Source organism: Lethenteron reissneri, chromosome 45 (genome assembly GCF_015708825.2).
Source record: "Lethenteron reissneri isolate LAM-NWPU_2019-01 chromosome 45, ASM1570882v1, whole genome shotgun sequence".
NCBI classification, from domain to species: domain Eukaryota; kingdom Metazoa; phylum Chordata; class Hyperoartia; order Petromyzontiformes; family Petromyzontidae; genus Lethenteron; species Lethenteron reissneri.
The window spans coordinates 8,676,756-8,704,266 of record NC_083823.1 but is presented as its reverse complement, the minus strand read 5'-3'; the positions used below and the strand labels follow the sequence as shown (position 1 = coordinate 8,704,266).

Sequence of the window (27,511 nt, the reverse complement as noted above, 5' to 3'; positions counted from 1 at the left end):
TGAACACGAGGAGCTCCTCCACAATCGTGGGCACTGCCAGTGAGTTCCTTGGCTTGGAATGGATGAAGCCCGTCGTTGAGAAGTTGGCAAAGTGCGGTTCTGCAATTAGAACCAATTAAACCGGATTTCTCCCAATCTCAGATTCTGTCTTCTCGACAGAACACGTGGCCGAAACGTCGTGAGAATTATTTTATTATGTTTTATTTTTTTTATTTTATTATTTCCATTTTACCGAAATAACCAAATAGTATGGATTCTTGCAGCCACGAAAGCGTCATGTCAAGACATTCTTTGTTAGGTCTTCCTCTCCTCTCTCTCCGGTCTCTTCCGTCTTTCCGAACGCCACACTTTTAATGTCCCTGTTGTCCATCCTCCACGTGTGTCCAAATCGTGCCAGTTGCTCTTCTCATCAGAAACACGCGTTGCGATCTTACGGTCGCCACAACATGTCCTCACGACAAGCCACTTAGTTGAGCCATCATTTGTGGCCGGGTCGCTTCTGAACTACAATAGCTCAGGTGGGCTTTACCTGGTAATATAAAAGTTTTAAGTTGTAGAGTTTAGATGAGAAAGTCTACAACACAGAGGGGGGGGGGGGGTGTTTCGCTGGAATCAGAAGACATGTTCTCGAAATAGAATCCGTATTTGCAGCAGGGGAAGGACATTCTTCTTAAATTTCGATTTAAAGCTTTCATGACTGCAGGGATTCATCTTCTTGGTTCTTTCGGTAAAGTCACGTATAATTATAATGTTGTATTTTATTATTTTATTATTTCCATTCTACGTGGCATTCTTCTTGATTACGAAAAAAATAAGAGTAGATGTTACCCTTTCTGGCAATACAACACGTGTTGATATGTTCAAACACAAAATAGAAAAATTTGCAAGGAATCATGTCCGCATTAACCACGTACAGTACTTGTGGCGAGCATGCAAACAAACATGCTCTGATATAATTAGAGAAACATTGTCTTTGAAACCGATTGGTCTTCACCAGAGACAGCAGCCTTCTTTAGGGCCCAGTCTCACCAGTGTCAGAGTAGAGAACCTCCTGGTTCCACCAGCCCACAGGGGATTATTGTGTCCGTCCGTCGTGCAGGGAGGGGCTGGGTGGGGAGGGGCTGGTCACCCCGTGGTGCCCTTATAAAACTCAACGTTTAACCTACTCACGCCGGCTTGTGCCCGCCCTCACAGTCGGCCATATTTGCGGAATACACCACGCCGCCGTTGACCCTGCAGGCCATTGACCGAGCAACCCAACGTTCCTACCAGCTCCCTCCGCAGGAATGTGTTTTTGATCTATTCAATGTTGAGCAGACCGTCTGGGAAGAGGTTGGAGTACCCACTCTGTACCGCACATCACACGAGGCCTGTGGATCAAAAGCTCTTATTTAGCCTTGTGCACGAACGGGAAAACCACCAATTCAGAAAAAAAACTGCATTGTGCTCATTTTGTTTCGGGGACTGCCGTTCACAAGTTGAGAAAATGTGGCCAAACCGACCGGCAACAGTGAGACAAAGACAGAGTCGGAGACCGGTTTCGTCCTCATTACGACTCATCAGTAGTCAGTAGGGGTCGGCACGGTTTGGCTCAAACCACCAAACCGCGGTTTGAACCGAACCAAATCGGTTCGGTTTGGTTTGGGGCTACGAAAACCGACTCGGTTTGGCTCGGACAGGGTGGAACCGGCTCAAACTAGTTTGGTTGGTTGTAAAGGCCGAGTACAGCAATATCAAGGACATGATGACGGACATTCTCAACCAGCGCTACCCAGCGTTGACGACGGACGCGGCGCCGAAGGCGGCGCCGCGTGGCGGCATTAACATCCTCTTTGACATGGTCTACGCGCCCAACGCTCACGACGGCGCCGCCTCCGAGGTCGACCGCTTCCTGCTTGAGCCGACTCAGGACCTGAGCATGGACGTCGTCGAGTGGTGGAAGCTGTACGGCGGCAAGTACCCGCGCCTACGACGCGTGGCCCTCGACTATTTGCCTATCCCGGCGTCGTCCGTGCCCTCCGAGAGAGCAAACTCGGCCGCCAAGCGCTCCTTTCTCGACCGACCAAACCTGCACAAGTGCACGTTCAAGGCCGAGATGTGTGTGCGCTCGTGGGCGCGGATGTTGCCTAGTGTTGGGGTTTCACTGCCATTGAACTACCACACTGCGTTCAAGGACATTGGGCGTGCCAAGCTTGAGGAGATGGCTGTGGACGACATCGTCGTCCAGTACTTGCTAGTGAATCTCAATATGAAGAAAGCCTGCGTAGAAATTAGCGATTAATACACTTGATATTTGTATTGAATGCGAATATTGTTTGCCGCGCATCTTTTCGGTTCAAGCCAACTCAAGAGGTTTGGTTTAGCTTAGTTTGGTTTGGTTTTGGTTTAGTTTGGTTCAATCGTCGCTGGTTTGGTTTGGTTTGCTCAATTTGACACCAGTTTGAGTCGGTTCAAACCGTGCCGACCCCTAGTAGTCAGCAGTGTTTACCGCTGCCATCTGTCGCTCTTTCGGTGTTTAATCCCAAATGAGTAATTTTTTTAGCATGAGACTGTTTGGTCAACAATACCAATTACATACTCTTTGGTTCTTTCGGTAAAGTCACGTAGGTAGAAATAAAACGAATCACGATGTTTCGATCGCAACACAAGCAATCTTCATCAGGTGGAATAACCACAGCAAGAAAAAATGCTGAAGTAGGCGAGAGAGCTGCCGTGGCAAGAGGTTTTTAGGTAAGAAAAGGGGGAGGCGCAGTCACGAAAGTTTCAAATCAAGAAATACCTATTACATTGTGGGTTTTTTTTGTCTATGGGAGGAAATCGGATAACCCAGAGGGAACCCACGCAGAACACGAGGAGACATTCAAACCCCACACGGGAGGCACCCGAGTGGGAAGTGAACTCGGGAACTTCTTGGCTGAGGCGTGAGTGTTACCCAAGCGCCACCCTGCCGCCTTTAAGATGTACGAACTAATTGACGATTTGGTTCATGTCAGCGAGGGTAACCTCAGTAAGTCTGGGCGGCACAGATATCCCTGGGGCCGCTTGGCACCGCACCATCTGCCACGAGCAGGTGAAACCGACACATACATCAGTGGTAACATTTCCAATACATTTATTCATGTGAAAAAAAACACACCGTTCTGTGCTCATATCTAACAGCAGTAACATAAAAAATTCAGTGTCTTAATCGGTGCTAATAGTTCATAGGGTGAAAAAGGTATATATATCTTTTAATGAAAACTCTTGAAGCTTAAAACATTTTTGTTCCCTTATGAAATGGCACCCATTGGACATTGTACAAATACAGTACAAGTAGCAAATTAAAAACTCTTAAGGTTGTGGTCATTGCAGCCGGGGTTGTTGCTCTACTGGTTCCCTTAAAACCACCACGTGTTCTCTGACGACGGAGAAACACGCCACACCATCGTGCACAACAGGTTGCTACAGGCTGCTGCGGTACTAGTGGCGGGCAGCAGAGGGCAGTGGAGCAAACACTCTGCTGCCATGTACTTTTATGCTCTCCACTTTCACCAAGTTGAACTTCTATCGCACCGTACGTCGCCAACCGTGCTAATCGGAGGTGCGGGGGAAGGACAACGAACACAATCAGTGCGGTCAAGTAACCCCCATGACACGCACACCAACGGTAGATTAAGAACTGGTCAGTACTGGTTGGTGAACCTGGGGAGCGATGCCACAGAAGCATAGAAGTACAGTCTAACCTTGGAATTGGCTGCGCTGTCGTCTCAGTGGCCATCACCTTGCACTGAAATACATTTCCTGTGTAATCTCATTTGCAAATCGAGAAGTGGTGCATTGTGCAAACTGCCTTTGACATGCTGGGGTGCACGTGGGCGAGGAAGAGTAAATATCGGGATGCCTTTTCTATTGCGGTAGCCATCTGAACGCGAACCACACGAATCGGATTAACTCAGTCACAAAGTACTCGTAGGAAGAGATTTAAGATAAAATGTTTTTAAAAAATCACATGTGCACGCGCGCACACACACACACCTTTACATCAGATTGTACGGTTATTGGTAACATTAAATAGCAAAGTGGATTTTTAAAGCCTGCAGTAAGCTGCGTACTTGCCACCTATGCCCATGTGAACGGTAGGATGTCAAGTTTTAAACCCTTCTAAGGCATATCGATTGTCAGAGCTTAAAAATCGGCAGCCTTTCGCTTAAATCCGCACCGTCGGCAAGTACGCCTTGAATAGCAAAGTGGATTGTTAAAGCCTGCAGTCGGGCGCCGTGAATGTTTGGGGAACGTTTGGCGAAGCAAGGGTCCAAGTTGTGCACGGACGCATTTACTAAAAGTAGATGGGCATCTCGGAGTGGAGCAGGGGGCAAGAGTGAGACGTGACGCCCGGGGAGAGAGAGTCGGCCGTGTCCAGCTCCACGCGGACGCCGTTGAGGCGCACGTCCCTGATGCAGCCCTGGAAGAAGGCCGTGACGGGCGTCACCTGCAGCGGCACCGAGTCTACGGGTGGGGAAAATGCAGACGCGGGTCTCCGTTAAGGGATGGGTCGCAACAGACCGAGCGGCCGCCAATTGGTACGCGTGCGTTGCGATTCGTACCCACCACGGTTGGATCCATCGTCACGAATTACCATTGAGCAATTCAGCAATTCACCTGCTATGGTATACTGCCGTTTCCTATACGTGCATCTCGTGCAAGCTCACTCAAGACCAAATACTTTTTGACTTAGTTTTTTTGAAATTATATATTTAACCTTTCATACATCGGTCTTATATAAATCACATAGATGCAATACTAACGTAACTAAAACATTCTGAACTTTTGTTTACTTGGACAGCAAAACCAACTTCGGGGTGCTTTTTAAAAACCTCCCTTAGTCCACGGACCCTGCCCGAGTCTACAGCCTCTTTTGGAGTCTCTGGGCCCTACCCAGTTTCTGGGCACGACAGGGCACTTGTATACCAGGCAAATGAGAGTGCCTTGCGTGCACCAGCCCACTCGGCCCACGTGTACCGGGGAGGCCGCCGAAGAACTTGGCCACGGGTCGGCTCAGCTGCTCCTGCAGGGCGGCGAGGCGCGGCAGCAGGAACTGCTCCGTGCCCGTCGCCTCGGCGCCGTCCACGGAGAGCGTCAGCGCCGTCGCGGAGACGCGCACCGCCACGCTCTGCCACGTGGGGCTCTGCATCGACGTCAGCTCCGCCACCTCCAAGCGTGCCGCCACCACGTCGCCCAGCGCCACCTGCACGTACTGGGGAGGGGCTCGCGCCAGTGAGGCTCCGGGTCTGCGGACTGCTTGTTTTTAAGCGTTTGTGCAGTTCGTATGGTTGGTGTGGAAATTTGGCCAAAAGCTGGGTAGAGTCCTGCGAGAGGCTCGGGGTTTCAGGTAGTATGCCAACACGTTCCCGAGGTCACCGGCCAGCCCGCGTAGCTCACTTTTACTGGGCAGTGTGTTCTGCATTGCGAACGGAGCTGCACACCTTCCATTTAGGCCATCCCCGGAACCAATCATGACATCACGGTCGATGTCGTCTCCAACTCAAGTCAACTTCGGGCCCATATATTTAGTTTATAAAATCACACCGCTGAAAACTTACAATCACTTCCCCCTCTGGCCAGAGTAGGAGCCGGCGGAAGGAAGTGGCCAAGCTCACGAAGCTGCTCGGCTCTTGAAGTTTGGGGTAATTAAACAGGCTGCCCAGTGGCCATGGGAACGCAGCAAGAGTGTGATCAGCCATACAGCGGTGGGCGATGCTGTTGCGCAGCAGCAGCGGCAGCAGCACGTGCGAGCGACGCTCTGCTACCTGTGTCGGCTGCATGTACTCGTTCCTTGCCGTGTGCTCCAGCGACACGGACAGTGGAACCTCGTCGTTTTGAGGGCTGGCAAGCGCGAAGATGATGCCCGTGTCTCCCGCGGGGCGGATGGACAGCTCCACGGTCAACTCCCAGCCGTCACCGCCCTCCGGAGACACTGACACAAACCGCTATCGTCACGACACGCGTAGCGGCCGCTGCGCATTCGCCGCTGGTGTAGCGCGGTTGGCGCGAGCCCCGGTTCTAGGAATGAAATGTGGCCGCCCGTCCGTCTTCCTCTTTCGCAGCCCGGTGCCTTGGCCCGTCTGGCACCGTGGGCCACAGTGCAGTTGCACTGCCTGCGCACTCAATAGCTACGCCACCGGCACACGCGCCGTCGGGACGCATACATCAGAAGCTTGAGCCAGCCACGCATCGCCCTGGCTCAGTGACTTGTGTATTTACGTTCTCCACAAATGTAGGCACGTGCCAGAATGTTTGCATCGTCCACTCGTTCTCAATGTTAGCAAGAAGCGTGCGTATGCGTGGAGCGTGCGACACCGTCGGGGCTCAATGCGTATTGTACGTTTACCGAGCGGCCCTTTATGTGCTTGCTTGAGTGTCCGTGTTTAGGAGCGGTCATTTGCTCAGAGAGCCCGGTCTTCGAGAGGATAAATCGCAAAGGGCGACGCGAATTATACTCCAGATCCATTCAGACCGGATCGTCGTTACGAGCGTTATTCCCCCCCACATCTCTCCCCCGCTCCCCAGTTACGGACGCGTTCAACCTTCGTGCGGAAGCGTTAAATGCGGCCGGCAAGTTGGCGCGTACAGAAGCTGCGGTTGAAGTACGCCATGCCGGTCCCTGGGAAGTAGGCCCCTCTTTCCACGCTGGAGAAGCACTGGCGCATCTTGTCGCCCGACGTCTCCTCCTTGATCCAGCTCGTGTCCTGGTCCAGCCAGCTCCAGTCGCGCATGCACGCGTCCAGGTGCACGTTCAGCTGCCCACGCGCACCCACGTGGGAGGGGAGTGGAGTCAGCGACAGCACGGCCAGATCGTTAGGAGCGGCGTCTTTTAATTACAAAATAATATATACACACAATACGGGCATCCCTTGATATTCGGAACAGATACGTTCCTGAAAATGTGTATGCAAAGCGAAATTCCGTACCTCGAACCATTTGATTTCCATTATTTTATAATATTTTAATACTTTAATACTCCTCTTCTTGGTTCTTTCGGTAAAGTCACGTAGAAGGGAAATAATAAAAATAAAACATAATAAAATAATTCTCACGACGTTTCGGCCACAACACAAGCAGCCGTCCTCAGGTGAAGAACAGGTCTGTCGGAAATACTATACAGTACTTCACATCCAAGGTAATGGCTTCAGTCTCTTTTTGCACTTCTACTACCACTTGCACCTTAAATGGCCTCCCTGCAGACATCTCAACTAACATCAAAACAAGATCATTATAAAAATGCAAAATCCTGCCGAGTGCGGTGCCAGGCGGGATCAACGCAAAGGACCGAGTTGACAGGAGCCGAGTTGGGGCGACGGCCCGGGGAGCGTGGGACCCCCGTAGTAGAGTGCGAGCAGCACGCTGCTCAAGCCGCCCGGAGCTGCGCGGAATGCTCGCGAGGTCAGACGACACACACCCACCCCCGCGTTGTTTGATTTTTCCCACAAATATAATCTACGGATGAAAAATCCCGTAAATGCCAATTTAAGATGCCGTATATCGAATTTGTCATTGAATATATAAGTTCAGTTTTTTGTTGTACAAAATTCTGTCAACCAAATTGCCGTGTAATTGCGCTATCGGCATCACATTCCCATCTCTCGCAATGTAGTGCGCACAGCAGGGGGCAGTACCTTGTGCGAGGCCGTACGGGTTTCATGAGCACGGAAGTGCGTTTGTGTGCGAGCCAGTGCACGCGTGTGCGTGTGCCCCGTGTCTTTGCGTGTGATATACGAATTTGGCCTGTATGTATGATTACGTATGACCGCGTGTACGTGCAAGTGCGTGGGTATGCTTTAGTTTGATTTATGTGTGTTTGGGTGATTTGTTTACCTTTCTTGTACTTTGCACTCCTATCATGTTTGTGTACTTTGTTGTTGTAACATTCCTACCCGCCCCGACTGGACATCTGTGAAAAAGAGCTTTATAGCTCATCGGATTCCTCCAGTATAAAGAAAGTTTGATTTTGTGTATGCACACGTGTGTGCGCGTGTGCACGTGCCGTACAGGTTTCATCAGCGTGTGCTCGTCGGTGGGGAGGCCTGCGATGGAGATGAGGATGTCGGAGCTGATGGAGCCCGCGTCGGCCGAGTGGGTGTTGATGTTGATGACCTCCTCCCCCGACAGCTTCACGATGATCTTCCCTGTCGGCCGCTCCACCGAGACCTGGCTCCCGGAATGGGCACAACACCACACACGGCAGGTTGCTAAAGGCTGCTGCGGTGGCGACGTGCCGGCCAGCACAGGACACGGCGGCAACATCCGTTGTTGCGCTGCGATCCAGCCGATTGGCTTGGCGGTTGAGCTAGCAATCGGAATGTTTCGAGGTCAAATGCTGGTTGGGCTTTGACCGAGCCCATCATCATCATCCTTCTAGGGATGATAAAATGAATACCTCGGCATGGGGAATTCCACAGTATGTATCTTAAAAGGAATGTGGATCATCCACCACCGTCTCAGGGTCGTAAACAGGAGATGAGCACCTCCTTAGCGCTCATTTGAGCAGCAAATCACTCCAACTTTGTGACTGCATGCCCCCTGGCTTCACCAAGCCACACTGACCGGCGTGGCGAATTATGGCAAAAAATATCCTCACGGCACGGCGAGCTGGGAGCGTGGTGTGTGCTGTACCGTGTGCCAAGCGCCGTCGTTGATAGGCTTGCCGCCGGTCGTAACGATCATGCTCTCGCTCATCTGCAGCTGCACCTCCAGGGAGCCGTTCCTCAGCGCCAGCACCATGCGCTCGTTGGGCTCGCGGCTCCGCCCGCGCTCCACGTACAGCACCAGCCCCTCCGCGTCGAACGTGCGCAGCCCAAACTCCATCACCTCCCTGTGCCGTCAACCAGCCAGGTCCGTCTCAGCCAGTCGGCGTTTTTTTCCCACCGCACGACCGAGCCGTGCCGGGGTCCTGCCGGGGCCGTGCCAAGACAGCCCGGCGCCGCTCAGGCTTAGCCGGGTTGTTTTTCCAGTAAAACCGAGATTTTAATTCTCGGAGATGGAATTTCGGCAAGTTTAATGTAGAACCAAATTTTACGCGCCGGGTGTTTTTTGTGCCGTCAATGGTGACTGGGCCGAGATCGCCAACCCGCCCGAGAACCTGGTTTAACAATCCCAGGCGGCTGACAAGCGGGATTCAAACCCACGAGCTCAGGGGTGCCGGCTCAACCGCTCAGTCACCCGGCTGCCCGAACCTCTGGGAAATGGCGACCTCCCGTCCGTGACCATACGGTCCCCCAACTGCGAGCTTACCAGCTTGATCTGCCGTAGCTTGAAGCGCAGCAGGAAGGTGGGCTTTGTGATGAAGTGGGGGTTGGTGCACATCCACTCTGCGTTCTTCTGCACCCTCTCATCGAACAGCTGGATGATTGGCTGTGGGGTGGGAGGGCACAGGGGGGGGGGGGATTGACACGCTGGTGGATTGGGCAAGGCTGGGAGAGCGCTGCGCATGGCGTACGGTGTCAGGCGTCTTTGCCGTGCTGTCGTTTGTGAGCAGCGCAACCTTTTTATTTGCGTTAAATCCAATTGCGCTGGTGCCGCATGGGTGGAGTTTGACTTCTAGATTTGGGGGTTCGGCAGGGGAAGGGCAGGGGGGCAGGGGGGCAGGGGTTCGCTTTGTCCCTCAAATTAGGAACAGCGGGTGCGTATAATTAGTTAGTATTTTCTTAATTGTAAAGTACTGAAAATAAATCAATAAATGTGCCCAGCGCGCGTGTGTGTGGTGTCGTCTCTGGGCTCTCTGTGGAGAAATGTACCACAATAGAGACACGGTCGCCATGGAGACACTGCTGCTAAGGAGATGCCAGACGTGGCTGCCATAGGGACACCGCCCCCATCCTGATCTCCCGAGTTCTCGGCCGGTGAAACAATAAAAACCCAACACTGAAGTAGTACATTGTACACGTAGGCTTCACGGCCAATGTTACGATTCATAATTGGTTTCTTTTGGGCGAGGTCACCTGTGTAGGTACAATGCTCATTTATTACCCATAACCCTCCATCATCTGATGTAGCCAATCAAGTTGTTACATGGGCAGATATGCCAATTGATTCAGATGATTAGAGAGACCGGAATGTTAAAAAAGGCAAGCAAAATGTTGACACTTTTCCTCCAACACGTCAACAGGTTATTAAACGAGGGCTCAGATCTCACGTGAAAGCACTTCCCGATTGAAATTTGCATTTATTTGCCGACGTGACAACTTTGTTTGATTGGGTGGTGGAGAATCACGGTTTAATACAATTGGCATGGAACCTTCACGGTGATCTCACCCCAAAATAAAACCAACTGTGAACTCTGCGGTACAAATTTGCAATGTGAGCGCATCTTGCTGATTTTGCTCATCTGTGGGGTCCGGCCTGCCGTGGTTCCCGCCGTGGTTCCCCCCGTGGTTCCCCCCGTGGTTCCCGCCGTGGTTCCCGCCGTGGTTCCCGCCGTGGTTCCCGCCGTGGTTCCCGCCGACGCTGCGCCCGAGGGACGGGGTGGCGTGCTGCGGGCACCTTGCACTGGTGGAGGTCGTTGCCGAGCTGCAAGCCGCTGCGGCCGTCGCAGTGGCAGGTGTAGCTCCCCTGGGTGTTGACGCACAGCTGGGCGCAGACAGAGTTGTCCAGGCACTCGTTCACATCTGCCGCGGGGACGCAACGGCCGCTTCATCGGCGCTCTCTCGACACCCGCCCCCCCCTCCCCTCACCGGCCCCCTTGCATACAGTGGCCCGCGAGGTCGTGCCCGGATCCCCGTAGCAATCAAAAGGGACAAATCAAATAAACAATTCTCCGACTTTCCGTACAACGATGAGAAAACTCGCGAGGTGGACGAGCACCTGAGCTGTGCCGATGATTCCGGACACGCGGACGCGGTGGTCCGATTGCCCTTCTGCTCGGCGGTTCAAAACAAAATGCCGCTGCCGTGCTTCGCACGCGCAGGTTTGGCGAGGTGATGTGGCATGCAAGACATGCTGGGAGGATCGAGCCGATGGTCACGGGAGCACCTGTTCCTGTCTCGAGATCGCCGTTTGCTCGGAGGGTGATCTCAAGAATACGACCCCCCCAACCCTCAAGGGGTGATGTTCCCACAACTTTATCCCCGTTGAGCTATCCGGGAGCAGTTTCACAGGGCGAATCTGTTTGGAACTAGCGAAGCAGCGCAACTCTCTGGATTAGGGAACGGCCCACGGAAGCGGATACTGCCGCGCTACCTCCGAGACCCCTGCAAGTGGCCTATGTCACACTGTAGGTGGCGGGCACTCTCCCCGGCCGCTCTGTCACTCGGAGTAAGTTTTGTCGAACCGCAGTTAAGCCGGCGTTTTAAATCTTCGAGGTGGTATTTGGCCAAATTAAGTGGTGGACCAACTTTTTTCTCGGTTGAGGCCATCGGCTAGCCGCACACGAGAACCCAGGACCCTCAGCGGCTCGGCGCTGCGACATTGAGAGCCCTCCTCACCGTCGCACGTTTGGTTCATCTCGTTGAAGACGAAGCCACGGGGGCAGCTGCAGTGGAAGGAGCCCTCCGTGTTGATGCACGTGGCCTGGCCGCAGATGCCCTGGCCGAGCGAGCACTCGTCCTCATCTGCGAAGCGACCACAGCGACACGCAGCAGCAGGAGTGACCCGCCGCCGGGTTAGCAGCACTCGTGCATCACCATCATCCGCACCTCCGACGAGCACGGTTGGCTACGTACAGTGCGCAAGAAGTTCAACATGCGTACACTGACATTTTCCATGTTAGTTGACACGCCTATGGCTCCACTTTGATCTCTCGGTTTCAAAGTCCTCGCGAGCTGTCTGTATTGGCAAACTTTCGCATCGCATTTGCAGCACAGCATCGACAAAGCACATCGACGATCCACCCGTATAAGTTGTACGCGCATAACCCTACGGCCAATCCACTGCTGGACGTGGGCCTCCTCGTAGCACACGGTCACCACGCCGAGTACGGGTTCACGAAGACGGCACTCGGTGCGGGCCGCCGCGTGGAACACCCCCCACGCCGCTTGCCCAGCCCCCACCCGGCCCCCCGCCCACTTGGGGGTCACAGGGCGCGGGCGGGCGCGGGCACCCTCGCTCGGCCGTCTCAACTCGAGCCGCGTCGTCTGCCGTGACCGTTGGCGGCTGGAAGCAGATTCGCCGACGGGGCACTCCCTCCGGCAGCTGTTTACCGCTGCCTCGGCGAGTGTATTTTGCTCGGGGGGGGGGGGTGGGTTCGGCTGAGAGGAACGCTTCACGTCCGCAGAACATCCCCCGGAGGAAGCCGCCGGCATCAACACGACGGCGTTTACCGAAAACGCTCTGCGAGCCGCCCCCGCATTCTGAGAATTGGTTTCCCTTGAAATCCCTCGGCGGGACAGAGAACGGCTCCCAGGTTTATATTTACAGATCGTGTTTTCACTCTTCCCCTTTCCGACATTAAAAACCGGACACAAATATAAACAGAGACCAAGCTGCGGACGTTCTGGAACGTAAACAAATGGTCACGCAGCCCCCCCCAGCACGGGCACTGCGTGTTCTACGAGACCGGTAACTACCTCCACGTTCATAGGAGCCACCGTACCGCGCGTGGGAGTTTTCGTACTCTAACGAGTGGTACGGCGCAGTCGTTAGGGGTTACTGCACTACCGCTACAGCTGGCCACCTGAGTTCGACTCCCAGTCATGGCCAACGCCAGTGGCAAGTGATATCTGAACCAGCCCTGGGTACCCTCTTCACCATTCCACACTTTAAAAAAAATCTAGATAGAAAACGAATTTCTTTGTAACTGCCTTTTGCGTTTCGTTTGTTGTCGTTTCCCAGACCTTCGGTTAGCACGGTTGGCTACGTACGGTGCGAAAGAAGCGCAACGTACATACACACACACACACTGGCGAGCGTGGCGAAGTATGTTCAAAACAACCCCACGTCCAACACGATGTGGGGAGGCTTTCACCTGGATTGGCAAACGACTGCACAAGATTATTACCATTGTGACTGCTTAGCCACCTTGCGGTTCGTGGTTATCTCCCAAGGCAGAGGACCAGACATTCGTGAATAAATATTTTAACACCGCAGGGAATTTACAACGATAAAGAAAAAGCGACAGACAGACATCCGATACGCACTGCTGTGCGCACTCACCTCACCCACTCACCCACCCACCATATCACAACACTTCTCTTCCCGCTTCCTCCCCTCGCACTGCTCCACTGTGGAATTCCCCTCCCCCCTTTGTCTCTCTCTCCCCAAGGTCTTATAATAATGATAGCAACCTTTTTTCAAGTCAACAAACGCGTTCCACTCTTATCTATATAGTGCCGTTTGTGGCTGGCCGCTTGGCGTTCTGAGGCTCGTGCTCGGCAACTGTGCCGAATCCATTGCCCATCGGCTCCACCCTGGAGCGACAGAGAGGGACGCGGCCGCTACGCCACAAGGGAAGGCACGCGCGCGGTCCGTACCCCGGGACGCTCCCTCGTCATCATCATCGTCGCTGCCTCAACAGCATCCTGTTTACTGCTGCCTGCCCCGCAGCAGCAGCAGCAGTCGCGGCAGCGACAGCAGGGAACTCTGCGAGATAATTACCAAATTCACCCAGAATGCACTCGGCCTTATCAGAAGCTCATCGTGTTAAACATGGATAGTGCTTCCATGTGTAGTGACATCGCGTGATGTCGCTGTGTAGGGCGGCCCTAGAGAGGCACGGCGTGCGATGTATTGTACCACTCACACGTGGGTGCAGTACCGGCCCTAGAGGGGCTCGGTGAGCGCTGATCGATAGCGTTGGATGGCACCACACGTAGCGTGCAGTGCCGACCCCTACAGGATAGGATGTGAGAGTGCTGGCCATGGGAATGGGGTTACTATAGGCCGTGGCACTCTGGTTGGCCCCAGAGGACACGTGACCGGGTTAAGTCTACACAGGGGCCCCAGGTGGGGGCTAGGGGAGGTCACGTGTCAGGGTCAAGATCCTGCTCGAGGATTCTAGAAGGTGGGCGTGGCTAAGGGCGGGGCTAGCCACATCACAGAGGATATAAGCCGGGTCCCCGAGAGGGACCGGCTGCTGTTGTCATCTTGAAGATCTACGTTATACGTCCTACAGAGTCTCCAACACTGTGGACCTGGACCCAAGCTGTGGTCCGGTCCGTTGTAGCTAGTTAAGGTGTAGTTAGTGCAGTTAGCCTGGTGGTCCACAACCATAGGTTGTTATCCTGTTAAGGGGCAGTTACCCCTGGTGTTGTTGTTAATAAATGTGTTGCGACTCAGTTGAACTCGCTACACAAGGATGACCACCATAAACAACAAACTGCCGTTATTAGGCTCTCTGTGAGATTATGCTGCGGGCATTGATGCCCGTGTGTGTGTGGCGCTTTGGGTGTGTGTGTGCAATACTGTGGGTATGTGTCTGGGTGATGCTGTGTGTGATGTTGCGTGTGTGATGCTGTCTGTGTGCGACACTGTGGGTGTGTGTCTGGACGATACTGTGTGTGTGGATGACGCTGTGCGAGTGTGTGCGACGCTATGTATGTGTGTTATGCTGTGTGTGTGTGTGTATCCGGCAACTGGTGGTCCCCCTCTTTAAGAAGGGGGACCGCACAGACTGTAACAACTACAGGGGCATCTCACTTCTCAGTGTGCCGGGAAAGGTCCTAGCAAGGATTATTCAACATCGCCTTGCTAGGCATGCTGAGGAGAGGCTTGCAGAGCCCCAATGCGGTTTCAGGAAAGGGCGGTCCTGCACAGATACCATATTTTCTGTCCGTCTACTACAGCAGAGGTGTAGGGAATTCCAACAAGACCTACATCTGTGCTTTATTGACCTGTTCAAAGCCTATGATACCATCAGTAGACCTGGGCTCTGGGTTGTTCTTCATGCTTTCGGAGTCCTTGACCCTCTTGCTCACGATCATTAAGGACCTTCATGATGGGGAGTGGGCCCGGGTAAAACTACGTGGCCGGGAGTCAGAGCCATTCTCTCTACACCTTGGGGTGCGACAGGGATGTCATCTGGCTCCCACATTATTTAACATCCTTTTCGACAACGTAGTTCGTGAAGCTTTCAATAGCTGTACCGGAGGAATTTCCATCTGTTACAGATACAATGGGAGGCTGAACAATGTCCGGGTGCGGTCAAGGGATGGCTCCCTATTGCTCAACCATGTTATGTATGCCGATGATCTGGTAATTGCTACTCACTCAGAGGAGGAGTTGGAGGCGCTGCTGCTGAACCTGGAGCTTGCCACTAAGAGGTGGGGACTTAACATCAGCCCCACCAAAACTTAGCACCTCCCTGGGTATTTTGTACCATCGGACACTACACCCCCACAACTCCCAATTGGTGATAGGGCAGTTGCACAGAGAGTGGAGAGTTTCCCATACCTTGGCAGTGTGCTCATGACCGGCTCTGGTTTAACAGCAGAGGTCTCACTCCGAATAAGTCGAGCGGCTATTATCTTTTCATCGGTTGCGTAACGCTGTGTGGAAGCTACCTGGTCTCTCGCTCCACACGAAGCTTCAGGTTTTCTCGACCACAGTCATTCCCTCCCTTCTCTACGCTTGCGAAACGTGGACCCCCCCTAATGGAACATCTTCGCCGGTTAGAAACATTTAGGCTGGCCTGCCTACGATCCATCCTGGGTTTAACCAGGCTGGATTGTGTGAGGAGCTCACAAATCCTTGAAAGATCTGGACAAAGTCCCATCGGTGAGCTCCTCCGACAGGTAAGGCTGCGTTGGCTCAGTCATGTAGTCCGCGTGTCCAGCCACTGCATGCCTAAACAGCTTTTGTTCTGCCGGATCGAGGGGGAAAAACGGGCACGGCACGGGCTAGAGAAGAGATGGAGTGATGTGGTACAGGAGGATGTGAAGCCGAGTGGACTTGCCGATGACTGGTACCAGCGGTGTCAAGATCGGCCTCTGTGGAGGAGGCTCGTGAAGGACCCTACTGGGCATTTGGAGGCAGTCGCCCTCCAACAACAACAGAGGGGGGAGGAGCGACACTCACAACAACGAGCGCCGGTGGCTAAAGCACAGCAAGTTGTCACAGTAGGGGGCACAGGTGGTGCATCAACCAGTCGTCTCAGTCGACCCGTGGCATCTGGGTCTGCCCCGTGACCTCCTGACAGCAGGGCGTTCGACACTTCACGTGGCCTCAAGGTGCACATAGTCTGGCACAAGCGTCGTAGTGACGTCACCGCCACTTAGTGGCGAATGGCGGTTGTTGTTGTGTGTATCTGGGTGACGGTGCGTGTGTGCGCGGCGCCGGCAGGGTGGGGGAGGGGGCGAGGGGGTGGGGGCGCACCTTGGCAGGACATGTGGTCGCTCTGCAGCAAGTAGCCTCTTTGGCAGCGGCAGCGGCGAGTGCCGGGCAGGTTCATGCACTCGTGGGCGCATCTCCCGTTGTTCTTGTCGCACTCGTTGATGTCTGAACACCGGACACAGAGAACAGCCGGCCCCCAGTTCTACGAACGCCGCAATCTTGGGGGCCTCCGACCGAATCGCACGGGGTGCGTCCGATCAACGTCACTCAACCGGGACCTCGCGCAGCACCGATTGTCTCCTCGCACCGGCTGGACTGACGCCAGAGTGTCGGGGTCTCCTCGTGCCAAGCAGGTACAGCTGCCGCTGGGGGGGGGGAGGGGGGTGTCCTTTCAAACGCGTCGAGATGAGGCACCACGGCATGAAGGAAGGTGCTCTCTGTCAAAAGCAAATCGTTGTCAAAGTCATCTCGTCGGACCGAGGGAGCTCAGCAGGGATTTGCACCTGGATGGGCGAGCGCCGCTCACGCCGGATTGCAGCAGGCCTCTGCGGGGGCCCCGCTATGCGGCGGGCAGCACGGGGCACCCCAGTCGGGGATCGAAGCTGGGCCCTTGCTCCTGCGAGGCGCAGGCGTTACCACCACGTGTTCCCCAAGCCCACGGCTCGTCGTCGCCACTTCCCCTCCCCCCTTCCATCCCCCCCTCCCCCCTTCCCTCCCCCCCCACCCTGTGCCACGCCACTCACCCTGTGTGCAGTTCTTGCCGGTCCAGCCGACGTGGCAGATGCAGGCGTAGTCGCCCTGCTGGTCGATGCAGGTCAGGGAGCTGGCGCGCAAGCACGGCGAGGGCATGCACTGGTTGGGCAGCGCTGCGCGAGCGGAGAACGGGCACACACACGCGGGCACACACGCGGGCACACACACACACACGGGCACACACACACACACACGCGGGCACACACACACACACGCGGGCACACACACACGCGGGCACACACACACAGACACACGCGGGCACACACGCACACACGCGGGCACACACACACAGACACACGCGGGCACACACGCACACACACGCACACACACACGCACACACACGCACACACACATCATGGCTCCACATCCACGGTGTTCGGTAACGAGTGCTGGCGCAGCGGTTAGCGCGCTCCGCTATCGAACCCCGGCGACCCGAGTTTGATTCCCGCTCAGGGCCAACAACACCAGTGACAATGATCTGAACCGGTCCTGGGCCTCCCCTAGGTCTGCTCAGCCTCAAATGAGTACCTGGTGGTGTGGTGTGTAAACATCGCCACTGGGGTGAAAAAGACGGCGCTCTGCTCACCGGTGACGCAGGTGCGCAGCACGCTGCTGACGCTGCTGGCTCTCCAGTTGTCGTGCGGGTCGTCCTCAGTGATGTGGTGCTCCGACAGGCAGTCTGGGGGCGGCAGCGCAACACCGGCGTCACACCAGCCCCACCACGGTCACCAGCGTCATCATCGTCACCACAGTCGCCAGCGTCAGCAGCGTCAGCAGCGTCACACCAGCCCCACCACGGTCACCAGCGTCACCATCGTCACCACGGTCACCAGCCCCACCATCGTCACCACAGTCGCCAGCGTCAGCAGCGTCACCACAGTCATCATCACGTGCCAGTGGTGGAGGAATCGTATACACGTGCACTTAATGTGTTCAACTCTGTAACGTTTACATTTTGCACTGGTAACCGTTGCAACGTATGAATTGGCCCACGTCTCCCTACAAAGAGAGGCTTATGGTCTCAACGGTCCATTACCGGGGCTTACACAGCCAAGTCGCCCTTGCTAGTGCGGCAATGCTGCTGTGTATTTAATGGACTCCTCTCCTGGTTTATTAAAGGAGAGTGGCTGACTGACCGAAATACAGCGAAGGAATTTAATAGATCATTTAGTGCATCACTAAAGCAGTACAATCTAACCGGCTGCAGTCGTTGATGCCCAAGTAAAATCATAAAAGGAAACGTACTAGTGCGTTTAAAGAGCACCATAGGTTGTTTGTAATGTGGACGTGACAGTACTACTCCCGTGTGTTTGGGTTGCAGCAAGAGCCACGCGTAGTGTTACATGCAGCGCAGCGTATGCGTGCGTACCTAAATACTTGGGGTAGAAGTAGTTCTGGAATAGAAAAAAAACACAAATAAGTAATGTTTATAAATACTTTTTTTAAAAACACGCTTTAATGAAATGTACCGTACTTGTAATGGCAAAACTCCACGACTCCAGGAAGTGGCCCCGAAGCTTGTCATAACGTAAGGGGAACCGTGGCCAATTACAGCCAACGTCAGTTGAGCGTGGACAATTAGACCCAAGCCGAAACATAACATAAAAAAAGATGGTTTAAAAAAATATATATATTTTAATGATAGAATATAGTATTGTCATCAGTATGACATAAGTATACCAAGTTTGCAGTCGATACCACATTGGGAAGTGGGTTATAATTTAGTTACAAGATTTGAGAATACGATAACAACAACAGACAGAGCGAGTTAAATAAAAGCGTGTAAAAGTACAATCAAACGTCCGCACACGAGGAATATTCTCTCATGCGCGATCCGCACGCACTGGAGCCGGACACGGGTGGAGGAACCGACGCTGTGCGTTCGCCAGACATCGACCGGACCGCCCCCTCCGTGCTCGCACCGCACCCGCGGCTCAGTCGCAGAGGCCGAGGAGGACGTTCAGCCGGGGTAGGACTCAACGGGTCAAGACGGACCGCGAGGTACCCAGGCGGTGGTGGTGCTGGGGTTTTTTTCGGGTTCTCTCCCTCCCCAAGTCAAAGCACCCTTCAACGTGCGGAGGACATCACGACTCAATGCCCGATGCACAAATACGGAGGAGGGAGGCATCATCATCGCAGCGAAGCGCCACTCCACCATCTGGCTCCACCGCCTCAATGTAAAACTGCAGTTGCAGGTGACCCTCCTGAGACTCGGCTAGGCATGTCTGGGTGAATGGCTGCTATCGTTATTATTACTTATATAATATAATAATTCATGCTGCTGGTTCTTTGCAATTCTTGGCCATGTGTGTGGCTGAGTAGCAACATTGGTCAGGATCAGAATTGCTGCTTCGTCAACGCAGCAGGCAGGCAGGCAGGGCAGGCAGGGCAGGCAATCAAAGGGCGCGGGAAGCAGGCAGTTAGAGCAAGGCAGGCAGGCAGTCAGTTACAGGGCGAGGCAGGCAGGCAGTCAGCCACAGTGCGAGGCAGGCAGGCAGTCAGCCGACCCCCGTGGGGAGGCGGTGGCGTTGGGCCCCACTGCGGGCCCCGTTACCGTTTCGGGGTCGTTTTCAAAGACCTCCCGCGCCTCCTCCTTGTTGCAGAACTCCTCGACACACTCACGCTCCAGGTTGCCCTGCTTCGCCTCTTCGAACACGTTGTACGCGCGCCTCTGTCGGCTCAGGAACCGCTCGGCCTGTTGTGCGGTCAGGACTGACGACAAAGGGAAGGACGGCCAGAGGTTTAAGGGACTTGTAGAAATATTTTTCGTAAACTATTTTATCATCTCGGATTGCACTATCGGCATCACGTGGTCACGAGGCGAGCGATTACATCAGGAGGTTCAGGAGATCAGCGCAGCCATTTTTTTGCGCGAGAGAACGGCCCGCCGAGGGCAGCACTTTCCCACCTGCTCCGCCGCCGAGAGGAACGCCCGTCGCGTGCACTGCTGTTTGCGTTTAGTTTGTGGTTCTTCCTCGCACCTCCGATTAGCACGGTTGGCTACGTACTGTGTGAAAGAAGTTCAACATACATATATTCAAATACCCATGTTTGTAATTCTCAGGAGCTGGAATTTAGCCAAATGAAAATCGCAGAGCCAAAATTTCACGAGATGTTTTTTTTCTGTGCGCGCGATCATCGGTGAAATGGGTTGAGACCATCGACTCGTTACACGATGCCCGAAACCTGGGTTCAAACCCTGGATATCTCGACGGTACCGGCTCACCACTCTGATCTCCGAGGCCACCCGTCCGCATCCGGTAAATAACTTTCAAACAAACAGCAGCAGATCACAAAACACACGACGACCGCATGCGTGTACATAAAATCGCCCGCGCGTTCCTGCGAGAGACGCAACAGTCGTGCATGGCAGATACCAGTCACAGGATAAACAAAGCAAATGCCCGCTCCAGAGCACACAAAAAAAGCCAACCGGGCAAAGACAAAACACGAGCCGGCCCGCTAAACAAGCAGTGCCGGGCGGCACGGGAGGGCGGCACGGGGTGAAACCGATCCGATGAGAACGCGGCCGCCGCCGTCGCTCGCCAGGGCCACCCGGAGTCAAGCGCCGACAGAGCTTTGTGTGGAAACAAAAGGGGCAGCCCCCCCCCCGCCCCATGCCTGTGTGGGCAGCGTGGCGCCAGGGCGGTCTCGCTGTTCGACCGTTCCGGGTCGGAGAACCTCGGGGGGAACGGGGGCCTCCGTCCCCATATTTGTCTCGCCACATAAAAGTCTTTCTGTACGCATCCCATCAACCCCCACGGTCTTTGTGGAGCGCGTGGGTCTGCCCCGTGACCTCCTGCCAGCGGGCGTTCGACACTTCACGTAGCCTCAAGGTGCACATGGCCTGGCACAAGAGCCGTGGCGAATGGCGGTTGTTGTTGTTGACATATCAGTGGTTCTTAACCTTTGCTATGAAACAAAGTAGTTGTTACTTACATGCCCGTGCTTAATATGCGTTTTGATGATTTAACCTTCGAAAATCATCTGGCCATGTCCCGCACCCCCAGAAAGGGCATTTCGCACCCCCAGGGGGGCGTGCACCCCAAATTAACCACCACTGGCAGACACACACACACACACACAGACACACACACACAGACAGCCGATACACACACACAGCAGATACACACACACACACAGCAGATACACACACAACAGCATTTGGTTCAGTAGTGTCTCATCAGCATGTTGAAACCGAGGAGTAAAAACGCTCGAAATGTTTTAACGTGGCGAGACAAGTACGGGTGGGATGCGTATTCCCCGCCAACGTATTTTGTGCGACGAATATTCCGCGCGAGGACGTCCACGTGCCTCACGCTGCCCACGGCTCCCCAGGGCTCTCACGCGCGTGGTGGTGGTGACCGCTTGCAGGCCACGATGTTGGGACGCGTTATGCAGCCAACAGGGCCACCGATTGACTTTCACCCGCCTACCACCCCCCCCAAGGCGGCGTTTGACCGCGAACAAAATTAGCTTCTGCTCGTCAGCTCAGTTCAGTTCATGTATTTCAGTTCATTTATTTGGTATAACCCTGTGCGAGCCATTCGGCTCTTGAATCGGGTGCAACCGCAACAAACATGAACAAGAAACATCTTAAAGTGACTACGCGCAAACAGAAAAAGCCATGAAAGGACAGCAAAGTCTTCCAGTAAAAGCCCCGCACACCGACGCTGCCAGCCGGCGCGTGTTGGACGCCGACGTAGCGGCCAGCGCACTGTGTGGACCGCACAGCGGGGCTCGGGTCGACCTCCCGGCGCGGCAGCTGAAACAATGGTGGAAGTTGCTTAACTCTCTCCCCTACACCCCCCTGTCCCCCCACCCACCCCTATTTCCATGCGCTTCCCCCCTTTCAGCAGGAAAGTGTTGTTTTGTATCCAGCTGTTTAGCGCTGCGAGGGGGAGGGTGGGCGCGTGGGGTCATTGTTCTGCACGCTGCGGAAAGCCCCGGCAGAGTCTGCACAAAGCAAACAATGCAGGGGGGGGGGTCTCCCTCCCCCCACCCCTCCCCTACCCCCCCACCCCTACCCTACCCCCTCCCCCCTACACCCTCCTCCCACGGCTCACGGTCTTCCGCTCGGCCTAATGGCCCACAACAACATTGGTCAACAGTAGCCCGACGTTTCAGGCGACGAGCCTTCCACGGAGCATGGAGAGGGCAGGGAGATCGAGCGACTTTATTGTTCTTCGCCGATCAATCCGCGCATCCGCTCTGCCGTGAAGAAACGTCAAACTAACATAACAAATATTGTACGCTGCGTTGGTGCCCAATTCCCCGAGTCAGGTCGAAGTAGCAATTCCCGTAACTCACGAAGAGCATCGCTCCCTGCTGTTGGTAGGCGGGGAGAGTGGCTGGTCAGGGCAGACGTGACCTGCCGGGTGGTACCAGCCGGGCCCCTCACCCCCCCCCCCCCCCTCGTGCACGTCGCCACGCGCTGCGGCATTCACGCGGCACGCTGGGATAGCGGTGCAGCCTGGGCCACATTCACACCCCCCCCCCCCGCAGGGTAAACACGCGCGCCTCGTGAAGCTGCTGCTGCTCGCTGCGTGCGGGAGGGAGGGAGGAGATTCTCTGTAAAACATTGAAAGCCCCAAACCAAACAAATATACCCCAAGGCCACGCACCGTGCAGCACACACACACGCAGCACACACACACACACAGGCGGCACACACGCAGCACACACACAGGCAGCACACACACACGCAGCACACACACAGGCAGCACACACACAGGCAGCACAGCACGCAGCACACGCAGCACACACAGCACACACGCACGCAGCACACGCAGCACACACACACGCAGCACACACGCAGGCAGCACGCAGCACACGCAGCACGCACGCAGCACACACAGGCAGCACACACACACACTCAGCACCAGGCTAGCCACATGCAGCACACAGATGCAGCACACCACATGCAGCAAACACCCAGTAGCACACAACCACAGTGCAGCACACACTGCAGCACACATGCAGCACACACCCAGCAGCACACACCACACCCAGGCAGCACACACGCAGCACACACGCAGGCAGCACACACGCAGCACACACCCAGGCAGCACACACACACGCAGCACACATGCAGCACACACCCAGGCAGCACACACGCAGCACACACCCAGCAGCACACACGCAGCAGCACACACGCAGCACACACCCAGGCAGCACACACGCAGCACACACGCAGGCAGCACACACGCAGCACACACCCTCAGCACACACCACACGCAGCACACATGCAGCACACAGGCCCAGCACACGCAGCACACACCCAGGCAGCACACACGCACAGCACACACCAGCAGCACACCCAGGCACACACACACACGCAGCACACCCCAGGCAGCACACACCCAGCAGCACACGCAGCTCACACACCCAGCATCACACGCAGCACACCCCGGCAGCACACACGCAGCACACACCCAGGCAGCACACACGCAGCACACACCCAGGCAGCACACACGCAGCACACACGCAGGCAGCACACACGCACGCAGCACACACGCAGGCAGCACACACACACGCAGCACACACGCAGCAGGCAGCACACACACAGGCAGCACACACGCAGCAGGCAGCACACACACACGCAGCAGTTCCGCAACGTCCGTGCGCGAGCAACGGCTTCGGGTTTCGCGTCGTGCTGCTGCTGCTGCCCGCGTCGCTCAGCCCGCGTGTACCGCGCGTTGTCGGGCGCGATGTCCGACGTTCCGCTGCACGTGCCGGTTTCGGGAGTTTCGCGATTCGAGGACTAAAGTTCCCGCTCTCCCGCACGGCACGTGGGGCGGAACGTCGGGCACCGCGCGCCCCACAGAAACTCGGCAACAACCCCGAAGCAACGCACGGGAGAGGGAGGGGAGAGCGACTACGCAGGCACCACGACCACCACCACGAGCACGACAACCTGGTACCTTGTTGTTGGGAGCCGTTCCGTCTCTGTTATGCTGCGGAGCCAGCAAGCGAGGGGGGGGGGGTCACCGCACAGATGTTGTTGTGATGAAGAGCCGTTACCCCCCCCCCCCGGCTCCACAGGAGAATGCGAGTGGCCGAACATCGCCATAGATTTACCTCTCTACGGGGATCGAGCGTTGTGCCCTCGCGCAGTGCGTGGTGGTGGGGGAGGGGGAGGGGGTGGGGGCTTTCTCCGGGTGCTCCGGTTTCTTCCCACTTGTTCAGTGAACACAACTTCGTTAGGGATTGGGCCGCAAACGTCCTAAAACAAATACCCATTTGTGATCGTTCTTGTACGCGCAAGTCTCGCGACACGCCGGGCCGGGCGGACGGGTCCTTCGTTCACAAGTCCCGGCGAAGCCTCGACTATGAATCTCGGCGAGAGCCGCCGCCGCTCTCAGCCATCTCCCGGCACCCACTCACCACTCACCACCCACCACTCACCACTCACTCACCATCACCCACTCACCACTCGCCCTCCACCCACCACTCGCCCTCCACCCACCACTCGCCCATCACTCGCCCTCCACTCACCGCCCACCACTCACCACCCACCACTCGACCTCCACTCACCACTCGCCCTCCACTCACCACCCACCACCACTCCACTCACCACCCACCACTCGCCCTCCACTCACCACCCACTCACCACCCACCACTCGCCCTCCACCACTCGCCCCCCACCACTCGCCCTCCACCACCACCCACCACTCGCCCTCCACCACCACCCACCACTCGCCCTCCACCACCACCCACCACTCGCCCTCCACCACCACCCACCACTCGCCCTCCACCACTCACCACTCACTCGCCCTCCACCACTCACCACTCACTCGCCCTCCACCACTCACCACTCACTCGCCCTCCACCACTCACCACTCACTCGCCCTCCACCACTCACCACTCACTCGCCCTCCACCACTCACCACCCACTCGCCCTCCACCACTCACCACCCACTCGCCCTCCACCACTCACCACCCACCACCACCCACTCACCACTCGCCCTCCACTCACCACCCATCACCTACCACTCGCCCTCCACCACCACCCACCACCTACCACTCGCCCTCCACCACCACCCACCACTCGCCCTCCACCACCACCACCACCACCACCCACCACTCGCCCTCCACTCACCACCCACTCACCACTCGCCCTCCACTCACCACCCACTCACCACTCGCCCTCCACCACCACCACCACCACTCGCCCACCACTCACCACCCACTCGCCCTCCACCACTCACCACCCACCACCACCCACCCACCACTCGCCCTCCACTCACCACCCACTCACCACCCAGCACTCGCCTACCACCCACCACCCACCACTCACCACCACTCGCCCTCCACCAGACCCCCCTCCACCCCCTCCACCCCCTCTCCCCTGCCGACCGGTCGGCTACTCACACGGGTCGCCCTGGGACGGGGCCACCGCCGCCACGAGGAGCAGAGCGAGCGCGGTCAGCACGCAGACGCAGCAACGGCGCTGGGCCATCATCATCGCCCGCACCGCTGCAGCTGCTGCCGCTGCTCCTGATGATGATGCTGCTGATGATGCTGCTGCTGCTGATAGGAGAGAGCGAACGCTGCCGTGTGGATGTCGATGTCGCTCGCCGGTTGTGCCTCGGGAGGGCTGCGCCGTTGTTTAGTAGGGGGCCGAGGCGGCTCCGCCCAACACCGGCGCCCCCCCCCCCAGCTCCATGCCTCGCACGCCCACTCCGGATGAGCCTCACCCAGCGTGCGCGTACCCTGTCCCACCCCCCCCGCCCCACGCTCAGTCCACGGTGCCAAGAGCGATGATTTGACTCGTTGGTAAGCGCCACCTGGGATGTCAAACTGGAGCCTGCAGCGACGTGTTCCGAATCGTCGAGGAAAGCGAATAACGCAATCGTCATACTTCACCAGCATGCTTATCGCGCGCTGTGAGATGCCGGCAATACGTTCAGGGGATGAATGCCGCTGTCGAGGTCTGCTGGCCACGAGGAGAGTGGCTCTGCAGAGTGAGATCGTGTCGGGGTTTCCTCGGACCGCAGGGGAACACGATACTGTACGGGTTGCATGTCCACAATGGCACCACTGTGGCTGGCCTTCAAATGACCTTCCGCTCGTCTCTAAAAGCCCACGAATTCTCTCTTGCCCACCCTCCCATCTCCCCGTGTTGTTCTCCCCACTCGCACTGACGCCTTCCCTGTCCCCAACTCCCAATGGTCATTCTAGATTTGAAGTTTTCGTGACTGCAAGGATCCAAACACCTTTGGTTCTGTCGGTAAAGTCACGTAGATGAAAAATAAAAAATAAGAATAAAAATAATCAAATTAAATCACGACGTTTCGGAAGCAACACAAGCTTCCGTCATCAGGGGGACAACCACAGCAATAAACAATTACTTTTCGATTTAAAGCTTTCGTGACTGCAGGGATTCATCTTCTTGGTTCTTTCGGTAAAGTCACGTGAAAGAACCAAGAAGAACAAAATTACTGTAATCTATTTTTATTCTTATTTTCACCTACGTGACTTTACCGAAATAATCAAAGAGTATGGATCCCAATGGTCACTCAAATCGAGATTGGTCACCCATCATCAATCCACTCGGATCCATCTTCGTTTGCTCCACGCATCGTCACCACCACCACCTCATCTTGTATATATATCCCATCCACTCATCTCGTTTCATCCCGCCAATCACTGTGTACCCTAGTTAGTTCACTGTACAGCGCCTTAGTTAAGGCGCTTATATAAACGGATGATAAGATGAGAATGTGTGATAAGGTTCAGATGTGAGCAACGGCCCGTTGATGCCTTGATGCGGTTGACCATTACACACCATCGTTATCGAGTGAGCCACCACCACCCGTGCTATCAGAACTCTGCTTTGAGCCCGTGGACTAATTGACTACGCGACACACATGAATGTGCACGCGAGTCACTCAGCCCTTGTGCATTCGGCAAAAACCACGCGGGCCACAGTCGTGAGCATCGGTGGCCACACTGGCTCTGATGAGTACTCATGAGGACAAAGCGGCCCACAGTTGTCTGTCTCTGTGTGTGTGTGTCACTGCAGCGTGCTAGTCGGTGACGTCTACTCAAGTCGGATTTGATGCCGTTCTCAGACAAAATGACCACAATGCAGTTCTTCAGGGCCAGGTTATATAGTTGTTGTGTTTTTTATGCAAAAGGCTCAAGGCCTGAGTGATTTTGTCCACGTGTTTGTGTGGCGGGTAATTTTTTTGACTATCTTACCGACCTCGGTACTGTTTTGTAGCCGCTACGCTTAGCGTGGGTTGCGTTCTACCACGCTTGTTGCATTCTTTGTGCTGCTTGTACCCTGATGTTGATGCACATTCGCAACGGGATACACCGGACACAATTGTTTATTGTCTTTGTTCATGCGTTTTTGCTATAACCAGGGTCTAATCATGGCTGGGGTTGGGCATAAGCTAAACTACATTATCAGGGGCTTCTAAATAAGGCAATAAAATACGAAGTTTAAAGTTTTACATAATCGGTTGAAAAATAACGGAGATTGGTTATTTTAATTTTGATGACAGAAATATCC

At 55.4% G+C, this 27,511-nt stretch overlaps 1 protein-coding gene across 1 annotated transcript; it reads right to left on the bottom strand.

Annotated features, from left to right (window-relative positions):
* Positions 1-3,095: 3,095 nt before the first annotated feature.
* On the bottom strand, positions 3,096-25,584 carry GAS6 (growth arrest specific 6). The gene is made up of 15 exons (XM_061570218.1): positions 25,363-25,584; positions 19,544-19,701; positions 18,359-18,383; positions 17,576-17,668; positions 16,980-17,102; positions 16,279-16,401; positions 11,457-11,582; positions 10,516-10,640; positions 9,271-9,387; positions 8,650-8,850; positions 8,026-8,184; positions 6,608-6,776; positions 5,787-5,953; positions 4,999-5,233; positions 3,096-4,485 (listed from the first exon to the last, which is right to left on the bottom strand). Exons 1-15 carry the CDS (start codon positions 25,454-25,456, stop codon positions 4,316-4,318), a joined length of 2,085 nt encoding a protein of 694 aa, XP_061426202.1. The 5' UTR covers positions 25,457-25,584; the 3' UTR covers positions 3,096-4,315.
* Between the last annotated feature and the right edge of the window lie 1,927 nt (positions 25,585-27,511).

Bases quoted from the DNA above. Each gene is read 5' to 3' on its own strand.
- GAS6 (XM_061570218.1), bottom strand. From the start codon at position 25,456: ATGATGATGGCCCAGCGCCGTTGCTGCGTCTGCGTGCTGACCGCGCTC. The intron at 10,641-11,456 runs GTGAGGAGGGCT...TCCCCGCGGCAG, and splicing joins GATGAACCAAACGTGCGACG to ATGTGAACGAGTGCCTGGAC. The intron at 8,185-8,649 runs GTACAGCACACA...TCCGGGAGCCAG, and splicing joins ACGACGGCGCTTGGCACACG to GTCTCGGTGGAGCGGCCGAC.